General features: G+C 45.1%; 1 protein-coding gene across 1 annotated transcript in view; it reads left to right on the top strand.

Annotated features, from left to right (window-relative positions):
• Nucleotides 1-26,408, top strand: part of LOC136831091 (probable E3 ubiquitin-protein ligase HERC1) — an 801,341-nt gene that overhangs the window by 61,659 nt on the left and 713,274 nt on the right. Inside the window, exons 3-5 of the mRNA XM_067091041.1 lie at nt 5,645-5,784; nt 25,018-25,135; nt 25,383-25,546. Of these exons, the coding sequence (XP_066947142.1) occupies nt 5,645-5,784; nt 25,018-25,135; nt 25,383-25,546 (422 nt within the window). The remainder of the gene's footprint in view (nt 1-5,644; nt 5,785-25,017; nt 25,136-25,382; nt 25,547-26,408) is intronic.

Here is a 26,408-nt window from a genome sequence, read left to right as displayed (position 1 = left end):
AAAGAGTAAAGGTAGATGAAAATGTAAGTGATAACGTAAGAGAACGATTGAGGAGAATGTTGTGGGATAGGTGGGGGGCATTGAGTCGTGGAGACGAGGATTTTGGGGATCAAGCTTCCCAAATTTAAAATAGTTCTGGAAGACGACACCCCCATATATCAGCGTCCCCGACATTTTTCTCCGTCTATCAATCGTGAGATAGAGGAGCAGTGTGAGGAGCTTGAGAGGGTGGGAGTGATTGAAAGGAGTACGAGCGCCTGGAATAGCCCCATTGTACCGGTACGTAAGCCAGATGGAAGTTTGCGAATGTGTGTGGATTATCGGAAGGTGAATGAAGTAACTGTGAAAGAGCGATTCCCGATGAATGTGGTGTCTGATTGTGTGTACAAGATGAATAGAATGAAAGTGTTTACAAAATTAGATCTGGTAAGGGGCTATTACCAGATGCCTCTGGAGGAGGGGAGCAGGCATATTACGGCCTTTTCTAGTGGTTCCTGCCACTACCAGTTCCGAAGATTGAGTTTCGGACTGGCTAATGCGCCTGCTGCCTTCCAAAGGGCAATGAATGTGGTTCTGGCTGGGTTTGATCGCAAGAAGGTAACTGTTTTTATAGATGACATTTTGATTGCAGTGAGACTGTAGAAGAGAATATGGAACTGCTTGAACGAGTGTTAGAAAGGTTGGAAGAAGTAGGAATAAAAGTAAAACTTGAAAAGTGTGCTTGGTTGGCTGGGAGGTGGAATTCTAGGGCATATGGTGAGTGGAAGAGGTGTAAGGAAGAGTGATAAGTTCATGAATAAGGTAAGGAATTTCCACGTCCCCGGACCGTGCGTGAGTTGAAAGGATTTTTGGGTTTAATTGAGTTTGGAAGGAAGTTTATAAAAGATTGTTCAGGGATCGGGAAACCACTTACTGAATGGACGGGGAAGAGAAATTGTGTAAGATTGAAATGGGATGAGCGAATGATCGAAGCGTTCGAGAGATTGAAAGAGGAGGCTGCAAGAGACGTGACGTTGGCTTTCCCGGACTATAGTGAGAATGCGAATAAACTAGAACTGTATACGGATGCAAGTAAGTATAGTATGGGAGGATGCTTGGTACAAATGCAGAAGGCGAATCGGGGAGAACAATTGAGAGTAATTGCGTATGTGAGCAAGGTGTTTGGAAAGGCAGAGTTGAAATATTCGGTGATTGAAAAGGAATTGGCTGCAATAAGGTTTTGTGTGAAAGCGTTGAAAGTATTTTTGTATGGGGTAGATTTTGTGATACAGACGGATCATCGACCGCTAGTATATATGGTTAAAAAGGAGAGTGTGAATGCTAGAATTGCGAGAACGATAGAGGATTTGAATGAATTTAGTTTTAAGGTAGAGTATGTACAAGGTAGACAGAATATTGTTGCAGATGCTATGTCGCGTATGTGGACTGAACGAGATGATAGGGTTAGGAGCGACTGGGACCCGGACCAAGTACCTGTAGGATTTGTGGTAAAGCAACAGTATGTAGGGGAGAATCGAGTGTGGGAATGTCTGTTTGGGGGGTTGAGTAATTTGGAAACAAATGGGTTGATTGACGGAGTACCTGCAAGCATGAACGAGTTACGTGAAAAGGTGATGAATGAGATGTCGGAAGGAGGAGTGTGCGAGGAAGGAAGGGAATTAGATGAGGAGGAAAAGTTAGTGAAAGTGTTGTTGGTAGTGGCTGAAATGTTTAAAATTACAGTACAATTGTTCTTTGGATGGAATAGGCCGGTGGAGTATAAAGGAAGGGTGAATGAAAATGGTACGAATGTGATTTTAAATGTTCACTGTGGAAAGGATACTTGTAGCTGGCTGGTTAAGAAAGGTGATTGTGGGGAAAATGAGGGAATAAGGGGTAGGGTTGAGGATATCGTTGAAGATGAATGCGATGAGGATGGTTGTGAGGAAGCTAAGCAGGTGAATGTAGCCGTGAGAGCGTGTATGCACGGGCGAAAGGTAAATTAGTAACGAATGTAGTGGTGGATCAGAATAAATATTGTAGTTTGGTAGACACGGAGCACAAGTGTCGTTAGTGAGTAGTACAGTAGTTAGTGAATTGGGAAGGTGCGATTGGGATATAAAAAGAAAATCAACGAGTGTAAGGATACATGGTTTGGGACAAGGGAGTGTGTTAGTATGGGAGGAGGTACAATTAAAAATTCAGTTAGGGGGATTTGAAATAATACATAATTTTGTAGTCATGGATGAGAATGATATGCCAACATGTTTTTTATTAGGAATTGATTTTATGAGAATGCATGATATAAGTGTGGATGTCGGGAGGGGAATTTTAGGAAAGGGCGGCAGGGAAATAGCGAAGGTTAAAGGAGGGGATGTGTCTAAAACTAGTTTTGTAGGTATGGTAGATATTGCAAGGAGTGAAAATGATTTGTTGAGTGAAGAGGAAATTAAGCAGATGCAAAATCAGTGCATGAAAATAAATATGTTAAGAGAGTGTGTGTTAGGGGTGTAAGAGTAGGAAGTTGGCCATCTGAGTTAGAAGTGTATGCGAAGTGCTAAGAGATTTGTTGTATGTAAAGGTATAGTTTATTTTTGCATCAGGAAGGAATATGGGATGGGAAGTGTATGTGCCAGTATTTTCGGAAGACTTGGCCGTGGGTATGTGTTTATTGGTGCATAATAGGTTTGGGCATCTGGGGAAAAAATAAATTATGGGAATGTATGAGAGAGAGATTGTATGTGCCTGGATTGAGTAAAATTTGTGCGGATGTAGTGATTACGCGTGTGGACTGTCAGACGGGTAAGTATCAAAGTGTGCATGCGAATCCACCTGTGTTGCAATTGCAGATGAAAGAGTTATTTGAGATGGTTGTGATTGATTGTGTGTCGTTGCCTGTGACTGCTAGAGGACATGTGGGAATGGTTGTAATGGTAGATCATTTGAGTAAGTTTGCATATGCGGTAGCGATTCGGAACAAAAAGAGTGAGACTGTAGCGAGAATGGTGGGTCAAGTGATGTTGCCAATGTGTGTGTGCAAGCCGACGCGAATGTTGAGTGACAATGGGCCTGAATTTGTTGGATGGGAGTTTGAGCAAATGTTGCGTGATTGGGGCATAGAACATGTGTACTCTACGCCGTATATGCCCAGTGCGAATGGATTGGCGGAACGAACGGTGAGAACGTTGACAGAGATATTACGTATGATGAGTGAATGTGATAATGATTGGGATGTAAACGTTGGGCGAGTGTTGTGGGTATACAACGCCACCGTGCATAAGGGTATTGGTATGTCTCCGTGTAAATATGTGGTAAATTTTGAAAAGATAGTGAGACCGAGATTGGGTCTATCTGAGAATGATAGGGAGGTATGGAAGAAGGCGCATGAAAGGTTTGAAAGTTACAAGGTGGGCAAGAAAGTGTTGAAAGAAGTAATCGAGAAAGGGTGGTTGAATGTAAATAAAGTGCGTGAAAAATTTGAGGGTCCGTATGAAGTGTTGGAAGTTGGTCCCAGTGGGCTTAGTTATGTTGTAGGGGAAGTATGTGTAGATGGTAGTGTGAGAGAAATGCGAGCGCATCACAACCAATTGCGAGATGGAAGGATGTACTGGAATATGTGAGAGAGAAATGGGGTGTATAAATGGTTGAAATCGAATGTGGGTGAACCAAGTATGCAGGAGAGCTTGTGTATGGAGGATCAGCAATTTGTTTTGATAGAGTATGGTAAAAAACGTAAGAAAGGGAAGAACGTAAGTAAACTGAATGGTCGTAAGTTGTGTGATAGGGGTGTGAGTGCCAAAGTGGAAATGAGTGATAAAGCGTGTAATACGGATGAATGGGATGGTATGGATAGAACGTATAGCATATGCGGTTTGATATAACTGAGTTGACTGAACATGTAGGGGTTAGTGAATGGTTGGAGGTGAGCGAAAGTGTAAGAGTAAGAGAGCCGTAGCAGTGATAGACGAGTGATTGAAAGCATGAATGAATCGTTGCAAGAATTGGAAAGGTCAATGAGCGAATGGGATGGGTTAGTTGAAGAATTGGGGAGGTATTTGGGAACGAGTTAGAGGGTATAGATGAGATTGTGGATGAAATTGAGAGTGGTAATAGTGAAGAAGATAGCGTGAATCTGAGAGAGAATGGAGGAGAAGATGTGAGTTTGAATGTTGCTAGAAGAGAGAATGATTCTGAGAGAATGATTGCGTACCCACGCGAACGCGATCTAGAGGACCTGCTAGTGAGCATCCGTGGGTGTTGCGTGGCGATTTGAAAGAGGTGTGAAAGGTGTTGGTTGGGAAATGCTAAAAAGGGGGGAGAAATATAGAGGGATGAATAAATTTGTTTGTATTTAGCATTTCCCAACGTTTTGTGAGAGAGAGAGAGAGAGAGAGAGAGAGAGAGAGAGAGAGAGAGAGAGAGAGAGAGAGAGAGAGAGAGAGAGAGAGAGAGAGCGAATTGTCGTTGTGAGTGGTTCGGTTGTTGGAGTTCGTTTTACTGTCCTGTCTGTCTGTCGGGAGTTTTTCGGTTTTGGGGAAGTCTTGGGCAGTTGAGGTCCAACCTTGAAAGTGAACGGGGAGTTCGTCTGGCTTTTTTTGTTTTGGATACCGGTACCGATATTGATGGTGCATGTGTCTCTTTTTTTTCGTTCGTTGTTGGTGGAGGGTTTGTTTGAAATTTTGTTTTTGTGGTTTCTGTGTGCTGTGATTGGCGACCGTGGACCTTTACCCATCTCCAGCAACTGAAGATCAGGGTGAGTGTTGTTTTGTTTGTGGGTTAGAATTCCGCCACAATCTCAAAGACATAGAGACCATTTTCGAAAATTGCAGCACGTTAAGACCTATATATCTGTGGCTGGCATGGTGCTGGAAGAGGAAGCATAGGGAATCTTCTGTCCCTCTGCTTTCATCACCTTGAATTAAGGTGTCAAGTTTTGGGAAACCTCGGTACACGCTGTGTCTTGAAAGCCCGCCAGCTTTTATTAGTGTGGGTGATGGTTTTTAAATACAGTGTAGGTATTAGTGTTGTGGTTCTATCTGGTCTACGCCCAGGGAAAGGGCATCTTTTGTAACTTTGTGAGCCACTGGTGTACTTCCCTTGCTGTAAAGTTCTCACTCATGCAGGAGCGACTCTGGGCTACACAGCCACGCTCGCTGCAAGACAAGAGGAGCGCCGACCAGAGGCAGTACCTATCTGCAGTGCTCCCTTGCTAGGTAAGAAACAACAAGCATTGTATCAATGCTGGCAACTTTCTATGTCTAATTCATTATCCTATTTAATGTTTTGGTATAGAGTATGTCCAAAGATCCCACCTCCTTCCAATGCGGAATCAGCTATGTAATTACTTGGAAAGTCACTTATATAAAAATGACATTTTTATGATAAAATAAAGTTTTATATATACTTAACAAGTAATTTCATGATTGGAGCCCTCCCTCCTCCCCTCTCATGGACATAGAGTGAACAAATTGAGCTCCTGAGCTGGGTTGTACCTATTCTTCCCCGAAAGTGGGCAGGGCCAGTTATCTACACCAAAACAATAGAGCGCTACTGCGAAATTTAAAACATAACCTGCCATGAAAAGTAGGAACTAATAGCAATGTAATTACTCGGTAAGTATATATAAAACCTTATTTTGTTTATTATAAAAATGCCATATTTTCAGGAAGTGGTCGTTGTAGCTGGGCCAGGCTGTGTCATGCGAGGTGGACCACAGCTGCCAGATTATGAACCAGAGCCACCATCATCTGGAGATCAGCTGAATCATGTTAATGCTCTTCTTGCCTCACAAGCAGCTCTTGCCCGGTAAGAAGGATATTTTTCTCTCTACTGCTTTCACAGGGTAGACCAGTTGCAGTTAAAAATACTATACCCTCATTTGTTCCAACACGATATACAAACCATTTGTCCGTTACATTAGGAATTACTTTCAGCGGAGCTGGAAATGGCCGTTGAAATTTAGAACAAGGTGGTTAGAAAGTTATCTATCGTCCAGGAGGCAGGGGTACCGCCTGCCCGGATGTAAACATTCCAATTTGCTTTCGGCCGTTGGGCGCTGCAGACGTGTTTCTCGCTCTCTGCCCTGAGTGCTGTTGAGCTGTTTTTCCCTGTAGAACCTTTCTTGTTTTCCTTGTTTTCATCATTATGAATGTTGAAAAATCCCCTAAGCCCTCCTTCCCCCAGTGTGTATGTCCTGGGGTGGGAGGGAAGAAGTGCAATAGCTTCAGCTCTTGTGTAGATATGGACCTACACGCCTTTTGCTCCACCTGCAGAAGACGTGTGTGTTCTCATAACTCTCCTGGCTCTGAATGTTGTTCCTGGTCTGCCGAGCAGTGGGCGAAGTTTGAGGAGAGGAGACAGTACCGAAGGAAGTCCGCCAAGGTTTCGTCTGTGGGTTATACACCCCCGACGACTCCCTTGGTGGCTAACCCATCAGTATCGTTTCTCCCTCCCAGCAAGCTTCCCCTTCTTGCTGCCTCTCCGGGTGAGGACCCTTCTTCACTGGCTTCGTCAGGTGTGGAAGGCCATGGGGGAGCGGACGATCAGGACATCCTCTCTGGGGTCTCTCCTCGCTCTAGGGATAAATTTTTTCCCCCGGAGCGAGTAGAGGCTTCCTGTTTTAACCCAACTTTGCCTTCAGGTTTGGCGGTGGATGTGTCTCACAGTGGCCAGGTCTCTGACCTTACATCTACCTCTGCACCTGGGTCTTCCTGGCGTTCCATCATTGGAGGGCCTGATCTCATATCTGTCTGGTGCTCCTGTGACGACCCACTCAGCTACCACGTCCACCATGTCAACTGTCACCATGATGTCGTTCACCAAGCTGCCTGTGATGGTGGCCTCGCACCTGGCACCCAGGTATCAGCCGCTCCTGCCACACTTCATGCCGTGCTGCTGCCTCCTGGCTTCCTGGCCCCGTTATCTCTGCCTGCCCCCTCCAGTATGGTCACGTCATTGGTGCCTTATATCTCTATGCCTGCTCCTTCTGTCCCTGCTGCTGCTGACCCGTGCTCGTTTCTGACTCCGGTTCTGGCTCCTGGATTTACTGACTCTCAGCCCAGCCTGGCTCCTGCTCATGCCCCCATGCCCTCTTCCCATGCTCTGGCTCCTGGTTTCCTTGGCTCCTGTGCTGCTCCGCCTGCCCTGGTATCTGCTGGCCCAATCACCAATGTCTCCGCTACCCGGGTTGCGCCCACTTCTCTGGCTTCCCTGGCTGCCCCTGCATCTTCTGCTGTTCCCTCCTGGATGGGGAACCTGACCACCATCCTGAAGAAGATGACGAAGAAGAAGTTTAAGAAGAGGTCATGGAAGGTGCCGTCATCTTTGTCATCCATCCTCGTCGTCTGCTACCTCTTCTTCTTCTGAGGCTTGCCAGCCGAAGAAGAAGAAGCGAGACTTCCAAGGGACTGCCTCCTTCCACAGGGAAGGCAGTGGGATCTCTCGTCGGCTCTTCCCCTGCCCACAGGTCAGGGAACCAATTCGTTGACCCAGGGCCAGTTGTGTCGGGAGCCGAGGGCATGCAGACCACGGTTTGCACTCCCACTGCTGTGCCAAAGAAGCCCGCTTCTAAGGCCAGTGCTGTGTCAGACACTCGTTCGCGAGCTGCGCTGAGTACCCGGGTTTCTAAGGAGACCTGGGTACCTGGTCTGGCACCGGAGAAACCTCTCCGTACCGACTCAGACATAGGACGGGAGAAAGAATCCAGGTAAGCAGGTGCACTGGTCTCTCGAGTCCAGACACTTGGCAAGACGGAGAAGGCGTCCCCTGCTCAGTCTTCCCAAGGGGTTTCGGCCTCAAAGAAGACGGGCCCATCTAGAGAACATTACAAGTTCTTGCTTAGCCAGCCACGCGTTCGACTCCGTCCATGTTCGCACGGCCAGCCTGGCTCAACAGAGCCGAGCGCCCGGCTCAACTAGGGTGAACCACTCTGCTCTCCTTGGGAGAATGCTTCGCCAAGGCAAAAGCGTTTTCCTCAACCTGGGTGCCATCATTACCGCAGGTTGGTGACCGCTCCCTGCCTGCTGCTCCTGCTGGTTTAGCCAGCAAGACCTGTGGGGGTGCCTGATCCTCCTTGCCTGTCCCCCTCAACCTCCTGGGCTCCCCCTAGGAGGTGCAAGTCGGACAGGAGGAACTCCAGCGAATCATCTCCCCAGAGTTCGACCTCGGGGGGCTTACATTCCTGGCTCGGCTCTCGGATCAACCAGATCGTACGCCTGCGTGGTCCAGGAAGGATCACAGGAGTCTGCCGAGGTTCTCCTGCGGGGAGAGTAGATTGGGAGGAATGCACATTGGAAGGACTTGAGGGTCCTTTCCCCCAGGATGCGGACACCCCCGAGATATAGAGGACTTTTGCTAAGGTAATGCGCAGATTCGTTGGCACAATGACCTCGGGAAAGGACCACGGCCTCATCTGTGGATCGCCCTTTGCACCTCAAATCCTTCTGGGGAACCGAAAAAGGCACCCAAGGTTTCAGTGGGGCTGCTGTGGTCCACGCTTGCCTAGGGGGGTCCTTGATCAAGTGAATGGTCTTGTGTCTGGGCAAGGCAATTCCCTGCGATCGAACTGCTCGGACAAGCTGCTTCATCCTCCTCTGCCACGGCAGAAGCATTTCTACACACCCTCGGAAGGGACATTGCTGCCTAAACAGGTTGACCCGGACCTGGTTCGTCTAGGCCCAGGTCTCTTGTTACAGCAACTTACTGCAGAGAGTATTTCTCTCTCAGCAAGAGGCAGCAACTCTGGAAGCCTCCGCCATGGTCGTTCACAGTATCCAAAGTGAATGCTTCCTCAGGCACTATCGTACCGTGGGGCCCAAGTCGGCAATGACCTTGCGGAATGGACTGCTGCTGGGTTCTACCTCTCTCTTCCATGGAGAGTTGGTGGAGGTTGCACTGGACAAGCATTGGGTCGATGACAGTGACCGCCTTGTCCACCTGGGAGTGGCCAAGACCTCCGGATCTTCACATTCCACTGTGGCCTGGCCTTCAGGTCAGGCTAGTTCTTCCTCGGCTCCTAAGAAGTTCAAGTCTTCGAAGGGATCCCGCGGGAACACCCATCCTCCTTCCTCTGGAAAGAGTGGGCTTTCACTCCCCTTTCAGCCCACTTCCCAATCTGGTAAAGGGGGAAGGGGGAGAAGAAGAAGGGGAAACGCTAGGGGCAGCATTCCCCCCCAGCTACTGCCAAAGGTGTGGGGTGCCTGTCGTGCCATTGGGTAACATGGCAGTGATACGGAGCCGAGACCTGGATAGTGGATGTCCTTCAGGAGGGATATCTACTACCCTTCGAGTCTCGGCCACCCCTCACCAACATTCTGGTCCGTCTCCGCACCCATGTTCAGGGATCTCCAAAGGATATCGCACTGTGCAAGAAGTGCAAGCCATGCTGAGCAAGGGTGCTGTAGAAGTCATGTCAGGTTGGTCCCCAGGCTTTTACAGCCGAATCCTTCTCGTAGAGAAAGCCGCGGGTGGTTGGAGACCGGTCATAGACCTCTCTCCCCTGAACCGATTTGTTCGCTGGACTCGGTTCACAATGGAGACGGCGCGATCCGTGCTCGCCTCCATTAGGGAGAACGACTTCATGCTTATGGTGGACTTGAAGGATGCGTATTTCCAAATACCCATTTATCCGTCCTCTCGCAAGTACCTCCGCTTAATTCTCGGGGAGTCGGTCTTCCAGTTCAGGGCACTCTGCTTCGGGCTCTCGACCGCTCCCCAAGTGTTCACGAGTGTTTTCTCTTGTGTCAACTTGGGCACACTTGCACGGGTTACGTCTTCTGAGGTATCTCGACGACTGGCTGGTGCTGGCAAGTTCTCGCTAACAATTGCTACAGGACAGGGATTGGCTCCTTGAGTTTTGCCACAATCTTGGGATTGTAGTAAATCCCAAGAAGTCAGATCTCATCCCCAAGCAGAGGATTAAGTACCTGGGCATGCTGATAGATACGGTAGCTGGGAAAGTCTTTCCCTCGGACTCTCGCATCAGCAAGTTCAGGAAGGCGGCACAACTGCTTCTGTCTCAACAGGAACAGCCAGCTTGGCAATGGCAAGTTGTTGTAGGTCACCTGCCATCGCTGGAGAAGCTGGTCCCTCATGGGCGTCTTCACCTTCAGTCTCTACAATGGAGACTAAAGGAGTATTGGTCCCAGTCCTGAGACCCCTAGTCCTTTCTCATCCCTCTTTCTGAGGAGGTGAGAGAGGACCTAGACTGGTTGTCATTCTTCTCTAGTTGGCGAATATGGCCAGCTGTTTAGACAAGTGCTGTAAAATTTGGGGGTGTTTTCTTGGTTAACAAATGGATTGTCCAGATTTTGGTCTGTATTTGGCAATATGGATTCTTCTCAGTCTTCCCTATTGAAATCTGTTAGATTTTGTAAGGTAAGTGGTTGCAAGACTGGATTTGGATAATTGACATACGTATGCATGAACTGTGCATGGATCAGTGAGAGGTGAATTTCAATTCAGACAACCTTTGTGATCATTGGAAGGATTGGTCTATGGAAGGGATAGAGATGATGATTAATTGCCGTATTAGAAGAGAAACAATAGACTTAGGAGAGAGTAAACAGAACAGTCTTGAATCTAGGTTTTCTTTAGAATTAATACCTGGTCAAAAAGATAGAGATAAGTCTGTAGTTTCTTCTCTAGTTGATATAGATCCTTCTACACCCAAAATGTCAGCCCAGGGTATTCAGCTAGATTTAATGCGATTAGATATTGACATGGTTAAATCTAGAATTGAATTTTTTGTAACAATTTGAGTATTTTGCGTCGAATGTGTCCAGTGCATTGGTAGGGACAGTGTCCCCTAGTTCCTTTGGCCATTTCACAGATGCAGCCCTGCCTGCCACCTCAGCACCCCTGCCAACAGGCCTGGTAGTCCTGGGGTTTCCAGACGAGGACTAACGTCCCAGGATGTTCAAGGACTGTGCCCTCTATCTCCTGCCTGTAACTTACCAAGTAATTACATAGCAAATGTATCTACCTCGCATGGCAACTTTTTAAATTTAGCAGAAGTTCTTCTTTTGTTTACATGTAGGTGACCCCCCACCCACTACCTGGGGAAGTAGGAACAACTTTGCAGCCATTACCCAATTTGTTTCTGCTGGACGTTATGTAAACATCATGCCATTTGCAGCAGCTTTTTTGGGGGGATTACCTGTAGTTCATTCATGTTTGGTGAAGTACAATTGTTTTGTTTTGGTTGCACTTATGCTAGACAGTGCTTAGGCAATTTATTTTTTGCAGTTTTTACTAGTTTTCAGTGAATTATTAGAATTATGTCAGAATTCTAGTATTTGCTTGTTACTTTCCTCATACAATCTGTGCTAAGTATAGGGGCCAAGAATGTGATGTTCATAAATGTGTAAAGAGAGAGATAGAAAGAGGAAAGCGGCTTCTAAAGCTGGAAATTGCTCGTATAGTTTGGAGCCTAGCCTACACCAAAAGCTAGTTTAGAGGTTAGCTCTGTTTCTCGCCCTTCTACTCCTATTACTACTGTGCCTGCCCTCCTACTAGACAAGCTTCTCCTCCCTTGCCTGGCACCCATGCTTCCAATCCTAATGCCATCACCAGTCTCGAGTTTAGGTTTGATAAAAAGCTTAATCGAATAGTAAGTACTGTTGCTGATTTGAAGACTTAATATGGTTATAAAGAAAGTGTTTGCAGAGAAAGTGCAAAGTGATATTGCAGTGCAATTGGAGGAGGTGGCTACCCATCCTGTCGGTTCTTCTAGACCAGGGTCTCTGTCCTGCTCCCCCAAACCTGGGAGAAAACATACCAAAGGTCCAAGGGAGACCAATGAGGTTTGCCCACAGGGGTTGCCCCCCCTCAGCCACACCTGTTGTCCACTCCCAGGTGTCGGCAGACAGCCACTGGAAAGGCTTGTCCAAGGAATGCAAGTGAAGGAGTCACTATGCATCCTGTCTGTTCGCCTAGGCCGAGGTCCCCCAAACCTGAGAGAAGACATACCAAATTCCAAAGGAGGCTGATGGGGTTTGCCCATGGTTAGTTGCCCATTATAACTGGAAAGGCTTGTCCAAGGAGATACTTCTGTTGTCCTCCAGCTCTTCAGATGACTCCATGCTGGACAAGAAGTGCTACAAACGTTATCTGGACTCTTCCCGGCCCCTTAAGCGCCCTTCTGAAGACCATGGCCGGCGTCCAGACACTGTCTGTCAGTCGGTATAAGCAGACTCTGAGCAATCCCAGACCATCTTGTAGTTTCTCCTTGGTCCCTTCTGTTCCTGCCCCTGTCCATCAGCACCCACCTGTGTCTCCCTGGAAGTTCCTCATTGGATGGGTTGGTATCGTTTTCGGCTAGCACTCTTCTGGGCCCACATTCAATTCTCCGACCAGCCAATGAAGAATTAGAAAAATTTATTTCTGGTGATAGAAATTCATTTCTCGTTATAATGTGGTTCGGATTCCACAATAAGTTGTAGGTCCCGTTGCTAGGTAACCAATTGGTTCTTAGCCACGTAAAATAAATCTAATCCTTCGGGTCAGCCCTAGGAGAGCTGTTAATCAGCTCAGTGGTCAGGTTAAACTAAAGTATACTTAACTTGTGTCTCCTTGGAACAGTCTGGAGACCATCTTATCTAAACGCCCAGCAGCACCTGCTCTCAACGCCCACTCCTAAGCACCCAGCAGCCCTGCCTGAGCACCCAGCGCCTGCTCCTGAGCATCCAGCCCCCCCCCCCCCTTCCTGGGCGCCCATCACCTCTTTTCGTCCTTTTACTTATGTTACAAGTTTTATGATAAATTATTCCATTAGTTATAAAAACAGCAGTTGGCCCAGATTATGTACTTGGTTATGAAAGCTCCTTCTGCTTCAGGATAACCACCTGTCTCCTTTTTTCTTCAGTATAGGAGATTCACCCAGAACTTGCTTCTCCTTCAGCATACACTGCCCTGCTGCGGTGTATGATGGAGAATTTTTCCTCCCCTTTTTTTCACCCCAGCTACTCCTCCTTCCCCTGCCTTGATGTTCTTATAAGGAACCAGCTGGATGACAGGACACGCCTCTTCAATTTGGTCCTTTCATCCTCCTCTAATAAGTCTTTTAAGGAATAGAAGACTGGCTTTCCACCAAAAGAGAGCAGAGTGAAGCCTCTTTTGCTTTTTCTCTTTCTTGTGTTGTACACAGGAGGTACTTGTCCTATGTGACCAGTTAGGTTCCCTCTTTGGGAGTCGCTGCCTACTCCCAAGGGGATTTCTCAAGTCTTATTGGCTCGTCTCATCAGTCTGTTTTGTTGTTGGCCAAAATCATGTTTACAACCGCAGAGTTGAATCGTGGTTAAGGACATATTCAAAATATTTGAAGTCCTCACTGTCCTTGATTGGTTGGGTGCATTGGCCAAGAAAATTGAGGATCATAAGATCTCGCTTCAAGAAAGAGATAGCATCAAACTTGCAGCAGAATACAACTCAAGATTTGCTGACACAGTCATCTAGACATCCCACGTACTTTTCTCCTTTTCAAGCTAGGACCATCTCTCCCCTCCAGCAACAGCCTTTTCATGGAGGGAGATCTCGGACACCACTCAGGTCCCGCTCAATGTCCACTTTTCATCTGGAGCCACCAAGAAGAGCTTTACCAAACCACATAGGAAGTGAGACAGAAGTCTGTCATGCAACTGTCAGAGCCAGCCTACTAGAGTTTTGGGAGAGGTGGCTGATAATAGGAGCAGAGCCTTGGATTATCAGTGTTTTAAAGGAAGGCTAGACCATTCCATTCTTGAAGAGCCCCCTTAGGACAGTAGCTTGGAGGGATGTTTACAATCGTCTTGTGTTACCAAGGCATCAGGGTTGGAGACCAGTCCTCGATTTAAGTGCTCTCAATCACTCTGTCTTGAAGACAAAGTTCAAGATGGAGACAAACCACTCAGTCCTTGCATTCACCAGGTGACTGGATGGTAACCTTAGACATGCAAGATGCTTACTTTCATATCCCCATTCATCCAAGTTCCAGAAAGTATCTAAGGTTTGTCTTCCAAGACAATATTTACCAGTTTCAGACTCTTTGCTTTGATCTTTCAGCAGCCCCTCAAGTGTTCACTCAAGTACTGGCTCCGCTGTCGAAATAGCTCCACTTAGTGGGAATTAACGTCAGCCTTTTCTTAGATGAAGGAAGTAGAAACACTACTAGCTTCTCCAATCCCCTTCGAAGGCAAGTGTTTGGAGGACACGCAAGATTCTTCTGGCCTAGGAGCTAAGCCTTCTTATAAATCTCCAGAAGTCCCAGTTGAGCCCTTCTCAAAAAATCCTCTATCTGGGGATGAAACAGAACTCTTGGGTTTTTTCGGTTTTTCCGTCCCCCAAGAGGATATCTAGCTGCTTTCAAACAGTCCGGGAGTTTCTAACCCTATCATCTTGTTCAGCTCAACATTGGATAAGTCTGCTGGGGACTCTGGCTTCCATGGAAATGTTTGTCAGATTGGGCAGGTTTCAAGAAGACACAGCCAGATATGAGAGTACAGGCAGTCCCCGGTTATCGGCGATCCTGTTTCATGGCGCTTGTGTAGCGACGACAATAACTGGATTTTTGGTGACAGTATGCGCTGATCTCTGGTTACTGGTGCCGATCCCCAGTTATCAGCACCAGTCCCCTGTTATCAGCACCGATCACCACTTAACGGTGGCCCCGATGACCGGGGATCAGCATTATAATTGGCAATTTTTGGTTATCAGCGATTTTCGGTTATCGTCAAGCCATCAGGAATGGAACCCCCACCGATAACCAGGGACTGCCTGTACTCCAGTTTTACCTGAAGGCCAGCTGGAACAAGAAGACACAGCCAGACAGCCATGCTTTTCTGATCACCCAGAGATAAAATCTGACCTGCAGTGGTGGCTATCATAAGAAAGGCTGCTGAAAGGGAAGTACCTTCATCCTCTAAATCCTGACCAAGACTTCATTTCCGACACCTCAGACATAGGTTGAGAAGCCCTGCTAAACAATTAAGAGGTCACAGGGACATGGACTCCAGAACAACACGACTTACTTATCAGTGTAAGAGAGCTGAAGGCAGTTCAGTTTGGTTTCAGAATTTTATACACCTAGTCCGCAAGCAGATGATACCACAGTCTTAGCTTACATCTGCAACATGGCGTTACCCATTCCTTCCCTGTCTGTCAAGCCGCAAGAGAATTACTGCTGTGAGGAGACTAAAACGAGCTATTCTTATCACTCGTTTTATCCAATAAAAGTTGAATGTGGTGGCAGATGAGCTGAGCCATCAAAGCAGGTCCTTCCTACCAAGTGGACCCTGAATCCCCTGGTTTGTCTAGACCTGTGGAAGTTGCAGGACAAGCCAATGATATACCTGTTTGCCACCTCCAGAAACCATCATCTTCCTCTGTTTTGCTTGCCAGCCCTGGATCCTCTTACATGGGCCACAGACGCCATGTTACAGGATTGGTCGAATCTGGATCGTTACACCTTCCCACCCTTCAGCATGATCAGGGAAGTATTGAACAAGTTCGAGAAGCACCACAATGTGACCCTGACCCTCATAGCCCCGTTTTGGCCTCTGAGGGAGTGGTTCCCGGACCTCCTACATCTGTTGTTGGACTACCCAAGACTGCTTCCCAAAAATTATCAGTACAGTACTCGGACAACTCCATGTCATAAGACAGACACCACCAGGGGTTGCCCACTCTCGCTCTGACAGGCTTCAGTCTGTCTGTAAGCTTGTCAAAGCGAAGGGTTTTTCAAGGGAAGCTTCAGAGGTTATTGCAAAGTGCAGAAGGAAATAATCTAGCCTCGTCTCTCACGCCAAGTGGTCAGTCCTCCAGCAGTGGTGCCACAACCACAATGTCTCATCTTATGAGACCAATTTGACACAAATTGCAGATTTTCTCTTTTTTCTGAGGAATACCAAGCACTTGGCTTCCTCTAGCATTAAAGGCTATCAGGCAACACTTGGCTCCGTTTTCAAGCATAGAGACCTTGATCTCTCATCGATTTCTGACATTAAATACCTGGTAAATCATTTGATGCAATGGGACACAAAAGAGAAACACTTTGGTCTCATGTAATATGGATGTGGTCTTGAAATGGCTAATGGGCCCATCTTTTGAACCCCTTCACTCTGCTTCTCTTCAGAATCTGGTGTGTAAGACTCTCTTCCTCCTTGCCTTAGCTATGGCTAAGTGCATCAGCAAAATGCAAACTATTGACAAAAGAGTGGGTTTTTTCTCAAGCGGATGCCATTTGTTCCTTCACCTTTGGCTTTCTGGCCAAGAATGAGGACCCATCCAACCCCTGGCCTCACTCATTCACTGTGCAGAACTTGATGGAATTTCTTTAATCAAGGGGAAGAAGAGAGAGTACTGTGTCTGGACAGAAAAGATCACGGGCCCATCTAGTAATCTTTGGTGTTCATTAAAGAACCCATCTCGTCCTCTGTCAAAGAACGCCTTGTCATTCATTCTTCCTCAGAGATTTAATTAAAAAAAAAGCACATTCCAGATCTAGGGGAACATTTTATCAAACTTTAAAGTGAGAGCACGTGATATCAGAGCATTGTCTACTTCCTTGGCTGTTAGACATAACATGTCTTTGACCTCCATTATCCAGTCTACCTACTGGAGGTGCAAGTCCAATTTTGCTTCTCACTAATTAAAGTAAGTAGAAACATTGTTTAACAATTGCAGTGCCTTGGGCCTATTCTCGGTGAATGGCATGGTATTAGGTGAAAATTCATAGGAAGCACTCTTTTTCGAGTTTTGGGGAGCCTGGGGGTACAAGATACTTGGAGTATCCACCAGTCTTAGTTTACAGAGTAGGTGACAGTGTTGTTTTTTTTAAAATTTTATGTTGGTACTGCACCCAGGGCACCTTGTTATGTGCTTTGTCAGCCATCAGTCATATCCTCCGCTACAAAGCTCCCACTTGAGTAGAGACTCTCCACAGCTCAACAGCCACTCCACTACGGGTTAAGACGATCACCAGCCAAGGGCAGTATTCACCTGCAGTAGCTCTTTTACCACATAAGGAAACAACAAGCATTGCATACAATACTGGCAGAATTTTCTGTTTCAGATTCATTATCATTCTTTAATGTTTTGAAGTAGACTATGTCCGTGTATCCCACCCCCATTTAATGTGGGATTCAGCTATGTAATTACTTGGTAAGTTACTTATATAAAAATGACATCTTTATAATAAGATTGTTTTATATATGCTTACCAAGTACTGTAATTACAGAAACAGAGCCCACCCTCTTCCCCTCTTATGGACATGAGGGCACAAATGAATTGTATAATGGCTGCCAAGTCGTTCCTACTTCCCCCATTAGTGGGTGGGGGGTCACCTACATGTAAACAAAAGAAGCACTGTCACTAAATTAAAAAAAAGTTGCCGCATGAGGTAGATACATCACCTATGTAATTACTTGGTAAGTATATATACAGTAAAACTTAATTTTATTATGAAAATATCATTTTGGTTCTCCATGGGCAGAGTTAGTTTGCAGCCACATAAGGACAGTTATGGTAGGTCTATATCTTCAATACGTCTAGATCTTGTGTTTGACCCTGGTTTCCCATGGTTATTCTAGCAGTTCTTCCGAGCCAGATAACTGATCGCACTCCGTAGTGAGTGCTGCCATTGCACCTGTAGCCATCGCAAGCATCCCTGAGTCTGTAGTCAGGCTATCGGGAGTAAGCATTCGCGCCAGTTCTCCCCTTTTATCACTGATGGTCCAAGTTTTGTTTTGACAAGGCCACTACTGTGTCTTGCCTGGGCTTTTTTTATTTTTATGGACTGTTTATCAAGCTTAGGCAAAGTGTGCCAGATATTCCCATTCACCCTTTAATCCATCAGTTTCTGCAAGGTATCAAGTCCGTGTACAGTTCCACATATATCTTCAGTCTGCGCGAGGTGTAATCGAGGCCATGCAGTGTTATCGAGTTCACACAAGGCATAAGCAAGTCCTCACAGTTGTCAGCAATTCAACACAGCTGTCAGCAAGTCCTCACGGTTGTCTGCTAGTCCGCACAGTTGTCAGCGAGTCCACATGGCCGGCAGCAAGTCTGCACAGTTGTCAATGATTCCACATGGATGTCAGCGATTCCGCACGGGCGTCAGTGATTCCACACGGGTGTCAGCAATTCCGCACGGGCATCAGCGATTCCACAAGTGTGTCAGCAAGTCTGCACAGGCATCAGCGAGTTTTCACGGACATCAGCAAGTTTGCAAGGGCGCTAGAGAATCTGCAGGGGCATTAGCAAGTCTGCACAGGCCACATGAGGCTTCTGCGAGTCCGCGCAAGGCATCAGTGAGTCGACTTACTGAGAGAGCATTTTACTTTCAAGTTTCTGCCAGATGGGTTATGAGATCTTTAGTGCCTGGTTTTGTGAGACCATCTGGTTCTGGGGCTACTTTTGTCCCTGAGGGAGAGGACTCTTATTGGCCTTGCTCTTCCTGACAGCATTCTCCTTTGCCTCCTGTTCAGGAAGGGGAGCATTTAGTCTATCCCCTCAGTTTTAAGGAATTAGTTCAGTTGTGCTTAGATAGATATCTGCAGTCCTTCCTTTAAGCTATCAGTTTCTGCATAGTACTTGGGAACTTGACTCAGTGGCAAATGTTTGGCCAAAGAGAGTCTCCTTCTTGAAAGTCCTCTCTCATGTCACCCTTGCTGTCTGCTAGGAAGACTATGGTGTATCGAGCAGCGAATTTTTACCCCCTCTTCTTATCCAGCTGTTATGGTCAAGTTTTTCCAGCCAAGAGAGGTGCAGTTGTGTCTGCTAAGCCACATTTCTCGGTTCAAAAGGCCAAGAATATGTGTACAACTTGGCTAATACCATTGAAGCTATTCCCTTTAGCGAATTGTGCAGTACACTATTAACTTTGCTTGAAGGATTTTGGTTGACTTCCTCCTTAGGACAGGGATCCTTTGTTAAGCCCTAAGAGTTTTTGTTTCCTTAGCAAGGTTTTTTGTGTGATAGGTGAACTGACTCATGTCACTAGCAACCTCAAGTTCACACAGGGGAGCAACTATGCTCTTGGCTGGTTCCTTCAGTCTCCCTCCTTAGCAGACAGTGATTGATTCCAGCTCATCCTTTTGGGAAGGAGACAAAGAAGACCAAAATAGTACTTATCTCCACCATTCCAAAGGTCACTAAAGGGAAGCCTCCTCCTCTTCCTCATACTATAATGCACTTTGGGCAATTCTTCCTCTTTCCCTGGTCTTTCTACCGGGCTTAGGGAGGAAGAAATGTCCTTTTGGCAGCAAGGATCCAGACTTCATTCTGCCAAAGGGGATGTGCATTTCCTCCACTAATATTAAGATTCCTAAGTCTGATTAGCTCATCGAGCCCTCATGTGCTGGTGGGTGCAGGTTGGGCCATTTCATTCAAGTTGTAGACACCCTGGTAAAGGAAGTTCTTTTGGAAGGTTGTTGCATTTTTCAGGAATCACGCCTCTTCAACCAGCTCTTAACCTTTCAGTCATACAGAGCAACCTAGAGAAGAGACATGTGTTGGTCAGGAAGTCTTTTCTCCATTAGAGAAGGCAGCATTAGAGAAAGTACTATCTATTTTGCTGACCTTTTTACGCAGGCTATTCCTAGTGCCAGGCAATGAGAGGTTTTTGTTGAAGGGCACTCTTAGACATATACAGACTCGACCTCTGTGGCCAACTGTTTTCCTTTTTTTCCATGGAGTCAGTCTCCACGGTCTTTAACTGCCATGGAGGAAGGTACATGGATGTTTACTGGGTACATGAACAATACGTACTCTCGTGTCCCTATTCACCAACTTTCGGGGAGGGCCTACTATTTGTCTTTGGGGAAAAACATATCAATGTTGAGCTCTTCGTTTCAGGCTGAGTTCCATGCCCCAAGTTTTCACTAGGGTGCTATCTCCTTCGTGAATGTTTTACTTCTTAGGTGTAAAGTTACTTCTGTACCTGGCCAACTGGATTATGTTTGTGAAGTCCAGGGGGTTTACCTGAGGGCAAAAGAGCCTGTACTGGGCTTGGCAAGGCCCTAGGCTTACTAAGAATGTCACAAGTCATCTCTGGAACAAAAAGTGACCTACTTGGGCATGTTGATTCGTTCTGTTCTTTTCAAGGTTTTCCGACACAAGCTCAGGTAGACAATCTGTTGTTAATCGTGAGAGAATTCTCCTCCTCAGGGAGCATCCCTGCTAATGCTGGTTGTATCGCTTAGGTCACTTGTCTTCTGTGGAGAAGTTAGTTCTGAATGCTCAGCTTTGGATGTCACCTCTTCAGTTGCACTGACATGGAGAGAGACTTGGCAGATCATTAACTGCAAGGAGTTGTTGGCTATCCAGGAGGGATTTAAAAAATTTCTGTCTTCTCGGGCATGCCTTCTGTAGCTCATATAAGAAGGTAGAGGGCATGAATTCAGAAACCTTGGTGTCCATCACCAGGACTTTAGCCTCTGGACAGTGGAGTGGAATATTTTCCATATGCCTCAGTTGATTCCAGCCTCTGGACAGTGGAGAGGAATATTTTCCATATGCCTCAGTTGGTTCCTGCTTGACTGTATGTTTGGTGGACAGACACGTTAAGTCATCCAGGACAGGTACTTTCCTGTGATTGATCTTTACCCTGTAGTTTGCAAGGCGATTTGGAAGCCGTTCGGCCAACCCCTCATTGATCTCTTTACAGCGAAGCTGAATCACTGTGTGCAGCTGTATGTCTCCCCAGTTCCAGGCCCTCAAGGGGTACTCTATGATTAAGGACTACTGGGAATTCCACCATGTTTCTAATCACACTTTGGTGGTCGAGGATGCATTGGTTCACAGTCCTTCCACATATCATTAGAGTTCCTAGGCATTACCTCCATAGAGAAATCTGCTTCATCAGGCGGGGGCAGAAGCTTTATGGAAATATTAAAATGCTTCGCCTAACTGCATAGAAACTCTCATCTAGCTCCTCACCTCCAGAGACTTTTATAAGTCATCTAGGAGTTCTTTCACAATGACAAGGGGAAAGTCCACTAATTTTTTGTTCAGTATCGTGGGAGCTGTATAGATTATGGTGGAAGTCCAGGGCCAGTCCCTAACTTCACACCAGTATTAACAATATTAACAATGTACAGTAAACCCCCCATATTCGTGGGGGATGCATACCGCACCCCCCCCCCGTGAATAGCTAAAATCTGCAAATACTTAGAACCCCTCTAAAGACACTTAGAACTGCTATTTTGATAGTTTAAACACAAAAGAACTCTAAAAATGCTTATACCTGAGTATTTTAACCCTTAAACGCCTACTGGACGTATCATATATCGACTAAAATTGTCTGTTGGGTGTCAAGTGGACGTACCGTACGTCGACTACAAAAAATTTCAACCTTGGGTCAACTTTGACTCGACCGAAATGGTCGAAAAACGCAATTGTAAGCTAAAACTCTTACATTCTAGTAATATTCAATCATGTACCTTCATTTTGCAACAAATTGGAAGTCTCTAGCACAATATTTCGATTTATGGTGAATTTTTGAAAAAAATTTTTTCTTACGCCCACGCGGTAACTCTGCCGAACATCTCAGAAATTCTTTCGTCATGTTGTCGTAATGTTTGCATCGTTTTACATTAGTCGTTACATAAACTTTTATATATGAAAATGTGCGCAATTTCATGTAGAATACAACAGAAAATAGCTCATGGTTGTAGCTTTTATCAGTTTTGAAATATTTTCACATAAATCACGATAACTGCCAAAATTTCAACCTTCGGTCAACTTTAACTCGACCGAAATGGTAAAAAAACGCAATTGTAAGCTAAAACTCTTACATTCTAGTAATATTCAATCGTTTACCTTCATTTTGCAATAAATTGGAAGTCTCTAGCACAATATTTTGATTTATGGTGAATTTTTTAAAAAACATTTTTTTACGTCCATGGCGTTACTTAATTCATGCATCATTTGTGATATTTTCTCTGTGTTGCTTTGATCGTTTTACAATTTGTTATATACCAAAATCATTGCAATTTAGTGTACAATACAAAGAAAAACAAAATAACCCATTAGCTTTAACCGTTTTGCTCACAGCGCGATTTGTATAAAATTATATATGAAAAATTTTGTTTGTGCTGTCATATATTTCAATATTTATATATGATAATGATATTTTTTTCCATTTCTGATGGTTGCATACTAAACTTCAGGCAATCACAAAAAAATGAGCCAAAAATGAACTCTTAATCTTAAAAACTAAGTGTGCTGTGATTTTTGAAAAAACTTTTTCCCGCTTCGTAGCTAACTCACCAACGCCCGCCCACATACGGGAGACGTTTTTGTAAATAGAGGCTCGGCGTTTAAGGGTTAATAGTTTTATCACAAAAAGTGCATTTAGTCATGAAAATTATATAAAAATACAGTAATTAGTGAATATTTCTCAGTGAAAAATACTGCAAATGGGCAAATTTTCCGTGAATAATGGGTAGATACGCTACACAGAGGAATCCACAAATATGTGAGTCTGTGAATACGGGGTGTTTACTGTACAGGCAGTCCCTGGTTAACGGCGGGCTTGGTTAACAGCGATCCGGTTTTATGGGGCTTGTCTAGCGACAAAAATCGGCAATTTTTGGTGCTGATTTCCGCTTATCGTCACCGATAATTGGGTATTGGTGCCGGTACATACCTAACAGAGGCACCGATAACCGAAAATCGGCGCATTTTGGCGCCGATAACCTCTGAAAATCGCCGAAATCGCCGATTTTCGGTTAGCAGCAATTTTCGGTTATTGTCACACCCTCGGAAATGGAACCCCGCTGATAACCGGGGACTGCCTGTATAAGGGCCTGCACTTCCTGAGAGATGCCAAAAGATTGTCTGTTTCCTCCATCAAGGCTGTAAATTCATGCTGACTTAGGTGAAACTGTTTATGCTTTTCAGCTGGATTGCTGAAGATTCTGCTAAGCTTTTATGGAACCTAGTCGTGGGCTTAAGACTCCTTAGTGACCCTCCTTTTTTACCCAAGAGAGAGGTTTCTCTCAAGGCTCTTTCGTAGAACACACTTTCTGGTGGCCTTGGCTTCGGCCATAAGAGTAAGTGGGTTACGTGCAATATATTTGTTAGTAGGGTGTTCACATACTGGAGCAGAACTATCTGTAAGAGCCTGACGCTGTCTCTTCCAAACACGTGTGTTCGTCGTCCATCGGAGTGGACAAGACAACAAGAGCATCTCGTTTTCTTTCTCTAAAGGAACACGATTTCAACCATACAATATTTCCGTCTGTTTCTCCCTAACCATTGTTGTTTTGATGTATGTACAATCACCACTACTTGCATTGCCATGCAAGCATTCTAATCATGTACTCATAACGTTCCAACGAATCTTCTGTATCAAACTGTATGTGTGTTTCTGTTTGTGAAGACACCTTACACTGGTGACCCTGGAGTGACCCTAAGGACCCGGCCAACCCAAGATGACGACCCACGCGCCAACAGACCCTTCGCCGCCTCGCTGTTTCCCGCCATTCCCAAGTTCTCAGTAGAAGTCCAACCCTCTGAGATGACCCACCCCACCACCAGAGCCCTGGGTGCCTCCTCCAGGAAACCTGAAGCCGCCCCCTTTTCGTTTCTGGACGAGCTGACCAACGGCGACCAGCCAACATCATCCTTCAGCCTGCTGCCGCCCCTCTCGAGCTGGCTACCAAGGATCAGCTGCCGTCATCCTTCAGCCCTCGAGCCGGCCACCGAAGGATCATTCGACGTCGCCCTTCAACCAGCTCCCGTCCTCCTCGAGCTCCTGCCAGCCGGCGCCGCCCTTCAGCCTCCTACCCACCCTAGCCCAAGCCCTTCGAGCCAACTACAATCGTCGGCAAGACAATTTCCGCATTGATGCCTCGCTGGGGGGCGGGGGGAGTATTGTAAGAGCCCGTCGCCCCGACGCCGTCTCTTCCAAACACAACCACACCGCACCCTCCGCCTGAGAAGTCGTCTCCGCAGCCGAGCCGATTAATCAGACATTACCCACGTCTTGGGGGAGAGTATTTGTAAGAGCCTGACGCCGTCTCTTCCAAACGCGTGTGTGTGTGTGTTCGTCGTCCATTAGAGTGGACAAGACAACAAGAGCATCTCGTTTTCTTTCTCTAAAGGAACGCGATTTCAACCAAACAATATTTCCGTCTGTTTCTCCCTAACCATTGTTGTTTTGTTGTTTTGATGTATGTACAATCACCACTATTTGCATTGCCATGCAAGCATTCTAATCATGTACTCATAACGTTCCAACGAATCTTCTGTATCAAACTGTGTGTATGTTTCTGTTTGTGAAGATGCCAAACATCTCGCCATTTCACATATATTATGCTACCGCATTGTATTCATTAATCTGTCTTGAATCTCATGCAATTGGCCATATGTAGAATTTTCTGGCCTTTCCATTGATATATATTTCATCACTGTATGTTAATCATGTCTCTCAATATCGCCATCTGTTTGTCTGCCTGAGTCTGTACCTCTGTTTTTACCTGTCTGTGTGTAGACGCTACTTTACCGCTCGCACGCGTCAATAACATCTTCGAAAATTCTGTTCATTTATCTCAGTAAGGAACTACCAATAAACCAGTTAACACCCAGCCAGTATGTCACTCAATACCCAGTCCTTACATATCTTTTTTATTGCATTCTTTCATGCTCAGTTGATGTCAAGACCAAAGCGCTTCCAAGAGTTTTCTTTATCCCCTCTTTAGAGACTGACTCCTGAGGAAGATGAGTTTCTTTGATGCCCTGTCAGGGCTATAGGAATATTTATATCCCATCTTAACCAATAAGGAAGCAGTGTAGGAACCTATTCTGCACCATTAAGAAACCTTAGGTTCCTAGGTCTTAGATGCCATGGCTTTCTTTATTAATCCTTAATCCTGGAAGCACACCATGCATTGTCTCCAGAGGATTATCCCCTTTTGCAGCCCTTAGACTTACAAAGAAAATATCAGATTATCTAATGACTGTCTATTCTTATATTTGCTAATGTATTTTTTGTGATGAAGAAGAATTTAGAGCGTGAGCTTAGATGATTTTATGCTCAAATGTCAACTCTGTTCTTATCAGATCTACAGCAGCACAGCCTCGTTTCTCAGCCCTGTTACATAAGCGTCTGATTGTGCTCCAGCGAATTTATCATGCCCTTTCTCGTAGCTTTCACCAGGGATCCAGGAATAGGGATCGTGTGAGTACACCACTGCTGAGTTAATGTTTTGGACTCATAAGATGTTTTTATGATAATATATTTAAGGTTTGATTCTATAAGGAGCTTCATAAGGCTGGGTAAATGACAGATTTAATTTTAAGCTTTTTAAGTGAAGAAAGTATGAAATTTGTAAATGTACAGTACAAAACTTGGATTTTTTAAGTAATCATTAACATTTTATATTTTAAAACTAGGTGGTATTTTGTCTTTCTGAAAATCCTTACAGGCTCTGACTGGGACAAGTGACAGAGGACCAACTACTGACCTGCAAGGAAGTGGTGCATCATTGTCTGCAAATGAGGCATTGATTGAACTAGGCGTTCGAACTGGTCTTTCTCTTCTTTTTACAATTTTGAGACAAGGATGGATGAACAACAGTATGTATCATTTGCCTTTTGTTTGATTTTGAATGAATGTTCAATAAAAAATAATAGAAAATCCAATACAGTGTTACTGTAAAAACAGCAAATACAGAACACTATAGGTTCATTCCAAAACAAAAAAAGAACAGGAGAGCAGTTAATCACATTAACTTGACAACTTCCACCTGGATTTTCAGTGTTTATATAATCCCATGGAATGTAAACAGACTACAAACGAGGGATCTGTTCAAGTGAAGTATAATTATTAATATCAGTCTAATCCCATGTTTGTTTCTTCAACGCACTAGTCAGTACAGTATAACAAAATATTTAGAAATTTCCAAGTAGCCAGTCAGTCCATGAGAAGTGACATTGAGCTTGGAACAGCAAGAATGTTGATAAGAAAATCACATATAATAATAAAACACTCTTCATGCTACTAAAACACTACATGTTCTCAGACATACATACATAATATACAATACATAGTAAACCCCGTGTTCGCAAGGGATGTGTACTGAAACCCCTTTCCCTAGCTAAAATCCATGAATACTTAAAACCCTCTAAAAACACGTAGAACTGCCTATTTTGATAGTTTAAACATAAAAAAACTCTAAAAATGCTTATACCTGAGTATTTTAATAGTTTTATCACAAAAAGTACATTTAGTCATGAAAATATGAAAATACAGTAATTAGTGAATATTTCTCAGTGAAAAATACCACGGATGGGCGAATTTTCCATGAATAATGGGTATATGCATTCCACGGAGAAATCTACGAATACATGAGTCCGCAAATAGTGAGACTGCAAATATGGGGTTTTACTTTATATAAATAACCTAGCTTCAGTTACAACAGACCTGATACGCAAAAAATTATTGTAGTTCA

The sequence above is a fragment of the Macrobrachium rosenbergii genome, chromosome 48 (genome assembly GCF_040412425.1).
Source record: "Macrobrachium rosenbergii isolate ZJJX-2024 chromosome 48, ASM4041242v1, whole genome shotgun sequence".
NCBI lineage: Eukaryota > Metazoa > Arthropoda > Malacostraca > Decapoda > Palaemonidae > Macrobrachium > Macrobrachium rosenbergii.
Note: the sequence above shows the minus strand (reverse complement) of the source record. Positions and strands in the feature narration are given on the sequence as shown.